At 35.4% G+C, this 11,927-nt stretch overlaps 1 protein-coding gene across 1 annotated transcript in view; it reads left to right on the top strand.

Moving 5' to 3' along the window:
• Positions 1-311: 311 nt before the first annotated feature.
• The window catches only part of LOC149785296 (uncharacterized), a 51,462-nt gene continuing 39,846 nt past the window's right edge, over positions 312-11,927 (top strand). The window contains exon 1 of the mRNA XM_089979170.1: positions 312-669. Coding sequence (XP_089835296.1) covers positions 576-669 — 94 coding nt within the window. The 5' untranslated portion in view covers positions 312-575. The remainder of the gene's footprint in view (positions 670-11,927) is intronic.

Raw genomic sequence — 11,927 nt, 5'->3', positions numbered from 1 at the left:
GTATTAACAGACCAGAGTACATATTGATAGTAGTGCAGTTTGAATTTCTCTTAATTTATGGACATTTTGTTTTTGTTTTTTTACACTCGAGCGTAGTCACCAGGTACCAGATCTCTCGTGATATAAACTACTTACATTAATCAAATATATGAAAAATTGTTCATCCTCTTTAAAGGCTTCGGAAGATTCTTCACCGTTCAATTTTAAATATATTTACCGTTATTTTTCAAAATCGATTGAAATGTCTTGTAACATCCCATGTCGAGCCTCACTGCATATGAACAATGAGGTCATACCAAAAACAATGTTGAATAATGCAGCATGGAATAACGGCACACTAGTTGAATCCAGCCGCAATGCTTAATTTTTCATCAAGTCATTGAATGCACGGGCCGTGGATTGAAGTTGAATCAATATTTTCCCTAAACAAGATAGTGTCAGGAAAATTAAAATCCTTGGCAAGGCGTATGAGTAACAGTGGCCAGGCATTTTGGATGATGTGCAGACGGGTATCCGATTAGTTATAAGCCGAGTGATACAGAATTTGTTAAGTGCACAGTTTGTTTGGCGTTTACATGCCCATGATGGTGCGGTGGTCCACTGTGCTGAATAATCTTTTAGGTCTGATCATCGTCTCTTTTTGTTACCATGGTAACCTGGTGGATGCAGGTAAGTCCAACGCATTTCATGCTTCGTTACATATATTTGTATGCATGCATGCACATAATATACAGCAAAGTATGAATATTTCAAACGAAGATCGAAATTCAGACGACAATACTTTGCATCTGTTTTATCTTTAAGAGAATCATATATTTTCCCCGAGATTTTGGAAGTTATGTTGTTTATATTTTGATTGTTTGTCTATTTTGGGGTTTTTGTTTTTGTTTTTGTAAACGATTTTTTTTATAAAAAAAAATTGTGGCTTGCACTTGCATTAAAAATTGAAAACTTACACAATATTTACAATTTTAGTTATCGGAAATTATTTTCTTTGTTTTATTATTTGTTTTTTCTGTTTTAGCAAATGATTTTTAGAAAAAAATATTTGTGCATTAAAATCTTAAAATTTACACAATGTTTACATTTTAGCTATCATAAATAAAACACAAAAATGATATTTTGGAATTTAGCATTTTAATTGCCAGCAAAGGAATAACAAAACCCCAATCACTTTTTTGTCTTATTTCTTATTGTTAGAAAGTATTGGACATTAATTTGAAAAGGAAGATCACAATTCCCTGTCTAACATGGTGATCTATGGTTGATTCTCGTTTTTTTTTTTTTTAAGTGTTTAAATTTCTTTTATTGATTATTATTTTCCATTTCCCAGACCATTACCTTTATATCCATGCTATCAGAGATTTACTTGCATTGATTGCATGTTCCGTCTTTCAAAATTCAAGATCGAACACATATGATAGACCAGGGTAACAGTTTCATAGAAATTCAATTAGCCTTCCATATTCTCTCTCTCTCTCTCTCTCTCTCTCCCCACGTTGAAATCTCCCTACCCCCAAAGTACAGCCTTTATTTCGGATTTCCTTTCCACGTTGAAAGCCTTAATCTAACAACCCATTCATATCCCATATATTTTTGATACACGGTGTTCTTATAGAATCTACGAAACGTATTTTGTACCATTGGCTGCCTAGTTACGTTGGCATAAAGGGTAATGAAAGAGCAGATAAAGCATCAAAAAGCTCCACTGCGGTCTCCCGTTTCCGAATGGAAGATTCCATATACTGACTTCAGATATTGCATAGAACAGCATGTTCGTCATACTTGGCAAGATATGCGGAATGAAAACTCCACAAACAAATTTAAGAGCATTTGACCCACTACTGGAGAACATCATCCGTCGGACAGAACAAATAGGACAGATGAGGTGTTATTGTGCAGATCCGGTTTCGGACACCATATACCACCTGACTCGTGCATACTTCCAGAATGGTGAACCTCAACCGGAATGTGAGCCCTGCTACACTAATGCATACATACTTTTCTTGGGGGGTGGGGGTGGCACCAGTCAGATGCCGGCCCCCCCCCCCCAACTAGCGAAAGAAGTGAAAATTGTTTATGTGTTGTTGTTTCCCCCAAAGGTGTGTTGTATGTGTTACTTTTATAAAAAGAATTTTGAAATGAAATCTTTTTAATTTAGATTTTTTATAGTGTATCTATAGGGAAGTTCATCCGAGAGTGGTTTCTATCACCTCCTTGGAGTTCCTTCCCTAGTTCGTTAAAGCTGACCTTTGCTAGGGGTCACCCTATGTCCCATGTGTGCTATATGTGTATGCAATATGGTATGATTGCTATATATGTGTTCATGTTGGGACAGCAAATTATTGATCAAATTTCAGTACCCAGTTGTTCTATCTTTTCCTATGAGTAATGATCTCAATAGGAGATTTGTAGCAATTTTGAATTTTGGCGAGTCAGCGATGTACCGTTATATAAATTAAAACCCTAGTGGTTTATATGTGTGCTATTTTGTGTTCGCTGTCGCTTTTTTCATGATATTAACTGTGCTCGAAGTGGGGTCCATACTTTTTTTAATTTAAATGTACTTCTCCCATCTCGAGTAGGTTATCTTTAATTTATTTAGTTCCAAAGTTCCAAAATTATATATATATATATATATATATATATATATATATATATATATATATATATATATATATATATATATAAAAGAGGAAATAAAAGTGAGATTTGTGAGAAGAAGAGAGGAGATTCCTATGGAAGGGGTTAAACAAATATTTTGTATTTGTATATATTTGTGTGTATGTATATGTGTGTGTGTTTGGGTTCCTTTATGTTGAATGCAATTTTCTATATGGAGTGTTTTCCAGTCTCTTCCATGGGCCTGTTCACTTCACGTGGCGCCTTGTGGTATAGCCCCATGACGTCATCGATAGTACTTGCTCCATATAGATCCCTGTCCTTCCCTTTCTTTACATTTATTCTTGTAAGAGAAATGCTTAGTAGAGAGTCTTTCAGTTTAGTCTCGTCCAGTTTTTATAACCTGTCCACATGCTGTCATAGTGTCAATTATGTAATTTGTAATCTGATATAACAAATCTTTTGTCGAAGTTTCCGTCTAAATATATTATGTTTTGTGTCCTGTAGGTATCTTTACTTTTAATTTCATTTATTAATTTTTGTCGTTTGGTCTTTCTGTTTTCGCAGTATAATATCGTATGAGTTTTACTAAAAGTGGATTTCTTACACAGTGGGCATTTCGGCGGTACTCTGACATTCTTATCAAAATATAAAAAGACTTGGAAATATGTCGCGTGAGGGAAAAATAAATGTGAGCTGGACAAAAACGATAAACTTCATGGAATTATTTATACAGTGTTACACGATACCAATGATACAAAGTTGCAAATACAGTGAGACGAGGCCATACTCTAAATTTCTTGCTTAGTTTAATTTAAATTCTTGTAAACCCCCGCCCCCTTCAAATCGACCCATTCATCCCTTTTGCTTTACCTAATCAAAATATGATGACCACTAAGAGCGCAAAGAGATGAAACCTGTGGGCAGCAGGGTCACGCTGGATTGTTCGGTATTGAAAAATCACTAGCCTAGTGCGAATTGCCAGAGCTATCACTAATCTTACTCAAAACACTTTCCCAAGTGGAAGCAGAGAGAAGGAAACTAGCGGCAAAGCATAAGAAAAATCGGAACATTTGTGGAGGCCACAAATCCACTAGACCATGATTCGGACAGCAACCAGAGTTCTTTCTTAAGCATTTCTGAAGTTTTCAACACGTTCCATAAGTTTATGAATGAGATTTTTTATATGCGGAAACAAACTGTTAATATTAAGTACAGAAGCTGGTGTGTGTACGTGTGCGCGCGTGCGTGCGTGTGTGTGTGTGTGATTTTGATTTTTAACGTAGTTTAAACATTTTTCAGTCATATCGCTTCGACGTTTGCAGTGTTGCAGTTTATAGTGATGTCTAGACATGTAGCATGATGTCCTACCCAGTCACATTTTCCTGACACCAGACCGACAAGTCCTAACACTAAACTCTTAATGCTGAGCGCCAAGTAAGACAGCTGCAAGTACCATTTGTATAAGTCTTTGATATGACTCAGCCGGGGTACGAACTCGCGACCTCCCTGCCATTTCTCACATGTGAACCAATTTAATTCGATGTTGATCGGCCACAGCTGTGGGATCTACCACAGCCGAGATTCAACCGATTTCAGTCGAAAGCAGAACGCAAGATGTGATGACGTCACCCTTATAAACACACGAAGTCAACATCACACTATGTCATATTCTCTTCAGCTCAAGTTCGCGCTTCAAAGTATTCCATCGCCCCAGCTGATCACAATTATTCACCCGAGTCTTTCTTTTATCTAATGCGTGTTTTTTATTCTCAAAGCCTATTAAAATGCGGGATTTCCTCCCTTTATTCCCTCTCGAATCAATTTGTGTGTCACCTGCGAATGTTGCTGTTATTAGATTAGTCACTAACGGAATGTGTGTCGAATTTATCACTACTTTTGAAGCAATTCCGAAAAAGAACAGAATTACCTGCGAATGTTGCTGTTATTAGATTAGTCACTAACGGAATGTGTGTCGAATTTATCACTACTTTTGAAGCAATTCCGAAAAAGAACAGAATTACTAGCCACTTCGTTGACTGAATTAAGGGGGTGGGGGGCACCTCAAACAAACATTATCAAACCTCAAGGAGTTTTCAAAGCAGCCCCTCAGGTTCATGGATTTTAAAGGTTGTATGAACCATGTAAACAATGTAAGCAATGTCGGACGATCCTAAGGCATAGCAGCAAAGGTGGAGAAGAAATCTTCCACAAATTGTTGACCAAACTCATATATTACCTGGTCACGGGGCGAAGCCAGGTTTACAGTCCTGACTGTTGTTACGTGTTTAGGCTCTCATAAACAGTAAAAAAAAAAAGAGTGAAGACAGCAAGCTTTGTAAAACTTAACAAATAATTTATTTCCCTAGAAAAACAAGGCAAACATGGAAAAAAGAACTTATGGTTTTAAGAATCAAATCCCAAAATAATCCAAGAATAAAATGCAAGAATGATAAATTATTAGTCCTAGTAATAAAATGTTCTAATGAATTTTGAGTTCGAGTCCGGACGAAAATCCAAAATGAAAGGCGATGACGTATACCGTAACCAGTATAGGACAGTTGTGTCTACAGTTCTTTGTTATACCACAGGAAATAATATTCCGGTGTTTGAATTCCGAATAAAATTTCAATAAATGTCTTTGTCCATGAATTTTGTATGAGCAATTAAATATTCTCCAGGGAAAATAATTAATCTCTTAGAATCCAAATAATTTAAAGAAAAATAAAATATAACTCAAACTGGTCACAACAGGAAAAAAAAAGACCTTGACTTCGAAGTGTTCAAACGCCCAGCTGAGATTATTTCTGAAAACGTCAGTATTAAACCTAGCTACTGCGCAAAACAGATGCCCGTATGAGAGTCACGTGATCACTTTCCAGAACAAGGTAGAAGCTTTACATTACGTACTCCTAGGACATCCTCAATTTAACTCTTTAAATCACACATTAAGAATGAATAAAACAAAAGTTGTTTACTCAACTGTTACTAATTTAAATCAAAGTCAGGAATTAGGTCAGCATACAGATATAAAGTTATATTTTTAGGTGTTTACGAAAAAACAGTCAGGTCAAACTAATTTCCGGAAAATGTAAAATTCCAGTAAACAAAATTGCATTACTATAACATGTAATGGAATAAAAAATAATTTTAAATATCAAACAAACAATTAAATTAAATCAAACATAAATTTAATCAAATATACATAACACTGTGTTGACACCTCCTAAACCTGTGCAAGCAATAGCAGAGAGTGAAGAGGAAATGACAATTAGTCTATCGGAATCCTCTGTGGCTTGTACCGCTATATACATCTGACTAATTATTAGCATAATAGTGCTAAAATTTGCATGAAAATGATTAATATCTTTAAAACATGTTACCTTTTTAAACAGTGGTCTGTACCTACATGAAAAACTATCATATCCATTTCCACTCGAAGAAAACGGCATGAGTGATGGTAATCTCACGCCATATATTTGTAACTCAAAATACTTCTTAGTAATAATTTTGACTGGCTTCTCGAAATAAATGCGGGAATGATGTACGAATTTATTTTCTTTACAAAGGGTGAATACAATAGGAATAAGACATTTTGCTAAACGGTCACCAAGGGAAGTACCTGAAGTAGACCGAATAAACAGTGCACACAAACAAGTACGAACTGATTCGTTCGTCTACTAAGATCTGGACACAAGGCGTGATGATTCACTGTAGTAAACAAACATGACTAAAATGTCATGGGATTAATATTAACGAAAATGATAAGGGGTTCAGTTAGCAGAAGGTCCCATATAGAATTATTACAGTATGACAGAAAAGAAACCAAACGCTACAAGCAAAACAAAATTAATAATAAAAAGAAACTGTTAGATCCAAGCCACAAATTTAGCTTCCTAAATTGTTTTGTGTAATTCTTTATAGTCACGTTTTTAGACATTTCTTTTCAACTAGCACTATATAAACATTATTTTGCTGTCAAACGCTGAACTGAATCAAACATAATTTTATTTCACTCTGATTTCACGGTAATACATAAGAATACGGTTAAGTTGCACCGAAAAGACAAAAGAAAGAAAAGAAGAAGTCGCTAGCCGTTCAATATTCGTACTTTCACTATTAAAACAACTTTCATGTTTGACTCTCATGCGTCTCTTTTTTTATTTAATCAATATCAATGAAAATAGAAGCTTATTAAAGAATTAACATTAATTAAAATTAAAAATTACTAACAACAACTGCAGAACTACATTTTGTAGCGGAAACAATCACGTGGATGGTTTCTTGTAGTCGATCTTAACCCCACTGAAAATTAAGTATGTGTAGTTGTATGTGGTACTTTTGATAAACCACTCGACTCGGCAAGCCTCGTTTCGTTTCAAAGTAACATTTATACATCTGTGTGTGCATGTGTGCGTGTGTGTGTGTTAGAGGTGCGCGGCATATCGAGTGTTTTTTCCCGATGGTGCATACCACAGTACTTTTTCACTGTCCCAAAACATCGGTAGTTTGTGACATAAAGGGATGTACAGAAATTCCCTAGTAAGTTTGTTACGAATTTAATAATATTTGAAGTATCTTCATTTTTCATGAAAAATTATTAAAGTGTCTATAAAATAGTTGTATTCGGCACAAATTCATTTTGACGATTACAAATGAAATTATATTTGAGTCATACCAGAGACTTATAAAAATGGTACTTACAGCAGCAACGCTAGGCGTTCGGCGCTAAGAGGTTAGTGTTAGGACTGGTCGGCCTGGTGTCAGGATAATGTGACTGGATGGGACATCATGCTACATGTCTGCGGCTTGATGCCCCAGTGATATACATCACTGTATACTGCCACACTGCAGACATCGTAGCGATGTGACTCAACAATTGTTAAAGCTGCGTTAAAAATCTAAATCCCACACATACACCCCCCCCCCCACCCCCACCCCAACACACACGTGCGCGCGCAATTATATTCATTTACATTGAATCAACTGTTTGACACGTGTCACGTTCGCCTTCATGGAGGCCGAAAGGGATGTTGTGAAAGATATTCGGCCCAATTGAAATCTTTTAGATAAAAAACTTGGGATTAAGAAAAGGAGAAACAAATGTCATTTTTATTACTTATTTATTCGAGTATGTTAAAATGTTAAGTACATGTTTTCTTTTGTAAGACCGAAAATCATTCTCAGATTTTTACAAGAGCTTGTTATCATGCTTTAATTTTACATATTTTCTCTAGTCCACTGAATATGTTCTCGTTTGTTGAGTCAGTGTGTTCTTGGCCCTCTGTGATAAATGTCTTAACAGAGTTTTGAGATCCTACTCAAAGTTTTTCTTTTAATTAGATCAATAGTTTAGCTAGTAAAATATAGGCTTCAGTTTCAGTAGTTCCTATTCTGAATAACATATCCTCTAATGTCAATATCTTTTACAGGGTGTCAATATAGTGTAGTCTTAATCATCCCACTTTATTTGTAGTTTTTGGATCACATGTTATGCAACAATTAACATCTACATAACAAATATTCTTAGATATTTCTTTATAGTCGTTATGACTGCACACAATATGTACTTATAGTGAAAATGACTCGCATTTTTGTTTGCAGCTAATGAAAATAATTGTTTAAACTTGTACAATGTGTACCATGATAAACCTTCAGTAACGCAAGTACATCTTTTTATTAATTTATCCTTCAAAGAAGTATACTATATAGTTCTCATAATATGAGGTTCATTAAAACTTGAAACTGCTAGAGACCAGGGATCATTTGCAACCAAGGAACGAGTCTGTACTATCTCTACTACATTAAACCAGGGAAAATTTTGTTTGATATTATAAGCAGTCATCTACCCGCAATGAAATAGTGGAATCGTTTATTATATCTTAATTTTTTTTAAGTGGTTGAAATTAAATCCCAGCCCCCCCCCCCCCCCCAGTGTTAGTCCTGTATTCATGTATATAGGACATCATTTCTTTATATATGACCTAGAACTATCTTCCATGTAACTTGTGCGTATTTAATTTATTTATGCTCTATCACTAACACCAGGATTTAAAATTATTCAGTTTAATGAACATTTTGAGTGGACCTCTCCTTTCTACTTAAAGCATTTATAATGCAGTACCCCTTTCTCTGTACTGCATATATAATGCAGTACTTCTTTCTCCGTACATCATTAGAGTGCAGTACTCCTTTCTCATTACAGCATATTTAATGCACTATTACATTCTTCTTACAGCATTATAATGCAGTACTCCTTTCTCCATACAGCATATTTAATGCAGTACTACTTTCTCCGTAAAGCATATATAATGCAGTATTACATTCTTCTTACAGCATTATAATGCAGTACTCCTTTCTCCTTACAGCATATATAATACAGTATTACATTCTTCTTACAGCATATATAATGCAGTACTCCTTTCTCCATACAGCATATTTAATGCAGTATTACATTCTTCTTACAGCATATATAATGCAGTATTACATTCTTCTTACAGCATATATAATGCAGTATTACATTCTTCTTACAGCATATATAATGCAGTATTCCTTTCTCCATGCAGCATATTTAATGCAGTATTCCTTTCTTTGTAAAGCATTTATGATGCAGTGCTGCTTTCTCCGTACAGCATTTATAATGCAGTACTCCCTTCTTAGTATAGCATATACAGGCAGTACTGCTTTCTAAGTACATCATATATATACTGCGGAAAATTTTTTTCCATTTTAATATCTATCTCAAGAAGTCTGTATGCATTTATATATAATATAAATTAGGCATCAGCAACGTTTTAGAACAGTTGTGCCAGGTCCGCTCAGTTGTACGGTGATGCGTGCCAAGTCCTATTCACGCCTTTGATTTGTAAAGAGAGTGGCCTGCCACCGTATTAGGTCTCCCCAAAACCCATATTTCACCTTCGTATAATATGACTGTACAGTGGAAGAGTTTCAGCTAAGAATCAACTGTAATCTCTAAATGTTTAATACGTCTTTTTAACAGAGGTTTTTAAAATTTCTTACAAGTTTTGCTGAAAACGAATTCAAGATATATGTACTCATTTACCACTTCTGGACTCTGTCACTTATCCACGTAATTATTTTTTTCTTCTTACAATCAATTACAGGTACCAATATTTTAGTCGTAACTTTATTAAGTTTTCATTGTGTCAAATTAATCACTAAATATATCATAAACAGTAAATCATTTTGATTATTTTCAAGAAAAACATAAGCGAAAAATAGCAGGAACCATTTGTTATTTATTTATTTTAAACGGCAGTTGTAACATGCCATTTGTTATGTCATGGCGAGGAAATGGGATCCAGTTGCCTTTCCCAATGACGCACTGTTCCAGCCTACCAGGACTAGCCAGAGCGGGTATCAAACCTGCGACCCATGGATTAATATTACGAGTCTAACGCTCTACCAACTGAAATAACGCGGATCCCCCAGGAACCATTTTGAGAAGAAAAAAATGTCGTGCATGGGAAGTAGTTACAGGTATTTCCATTGGATTTGCACATACTATTATACCTAATTATGGACATTTTGCCATGTCTTAAATAACTACCAGAAAAGAGTTTCTCCTAGTTTTTTAACTGATCCACAGTAAGGAGAATTGCCTCTAGGCTGATTTCGGATTCTGAATTCTCAGACTGTCAATTTTGTGCTTTACGGAGCACCTAATACGCTGTTATCGGAACGTCTAAAGGGACAGGAACTGGTTCTGATAATTGAAAGTCGATTAATTTTATTCAGAATAGCTGGGTAAGCGGCGTTCTCATTAACGTTTCCGATTTTCCTCCTGAAAACTCAGCTAGACATGCATTCGTGACAAATCTTTGAAAGCAAGGCTTAACTTGGGGGTATTTTATCACAGTTAGATGAAAGTGGTCCTGCCTTAGATGCAAATAATTGCTTGTTTTATATTTTATTATAATAACCATTTCTGTATACGTCATGCTAAATTGTGATATTTAAATTGGCCATATAAACATTTGGAATCATGGCTGATTTTGCGTTCTCCTTTTTTTCTTTCCCTTTAGCATGTATGACTCTTTAAACTTATATTCTCCAAACGAATAATCTTTTAAATATTTTAGTTTTTGTAAAATATCAATTACAGTTGGTGTCATCTATCTTTAACGCTTCCATTTTTGTACATTATAAGATTTTTGTCGGTACTTGTAAGAGAATATTTTCACGATAAAGATACCGAATACTTGTGCCAGCTGCACATACAAGAACGCTGCAGAAAATCCAAAATGACCATAAAAATGCTTAATTGGACACTTGTCATATGGGAAGGGTTGATACATTTAGTGTACGAAGTCAAACTGCATGGTTGTAATAATCGGTGATATTAGGCCAAGCATCCATACAGAATAACAGCGATCAAGAGCGTCATTATTTGTTGTTGTGGGGTTAACGTCACATATATGGCTGGCAGTATATTTGGTGGAAGAATAACTCGTGAAGCCCAGTGAGGAACCTCCGACCCACGGGACTCTACTGGCAAGCTTTCTCACATAATCACGTTGGACAAGCTCGAGACTTGATAGAAGTGAGATGTCACTGATATGTAAATTCAAGCGCCTTAGGTCACTCGGCTACCCTCAGTATATGTGGCACAAGCAGACATTTTTAATGACAATAATGTAGGCCAAGTAAATTCTCGCAATCTGGATAGAAATTGTTACTTGTCATTCAACATAACGTACATTATAGCAAAGTATTATTATTATTATTATTATTATTATTGTTGTTGTTCTTGTTGTTGTACCAGTTTTTTTTCCCCAGAGAATTGTGAGAGATTCAGATGTCATTACATCATTCTTTTTGATTATTTTGTGAGATTTATTTCAGACGAAATCTATTCCACGTATTAAAAGTTGATATTGTTTTATTTCCTTGGGAGTGTGTGTAAAAAAAATGGGGAACAATGCACAAGACTGGTGTGGCTCGGATAGAATTAATCACTATGGCCTCAATGTATGAACACTAACTTGCTTCAGCTATTAGCTCTGATTTGAGTAGTGACAAGGTCATTCGTTTTGCACCTGTGATGTTATGGGTTCTGACCCCGGTGCCAACAAGTATAAGTGTCGGTTATCTTGCATACAGTTTCGGTAGTGTACAATGGTTTCATTTGCTTGAATTATACCTTCAAGCCACTATCTTCGATGTCAAGAGTGCCTCGTTAACAACACTTTCAATATAGGGGCGTTCTACAGATATTCAGTGCGTCTAAGAGAGTGACATGTTAGGCGAAGTTGTTTGGACTTTAGACAATATTGGTACAG

Source organism: Sinohyriopsis cumingii, chromosome 13 (genome assembly GCF_028554795.1).
Source record: "Sinohyriopsis cumingii isolate HCF-2022 chromosome 13, ASM2855479v2, whole genome shotgun sequence".
Classification (NCBI taxonomy): Eukaryota; Metazoa; Mollusca; class Bivalvia; order Unionida; family Unionidae; genus Sinohyriopsis; species Sinohyriopsis cumingii.
This window is presented reverse-complemented; position numbering and strand designations above follow the sequence as displayed.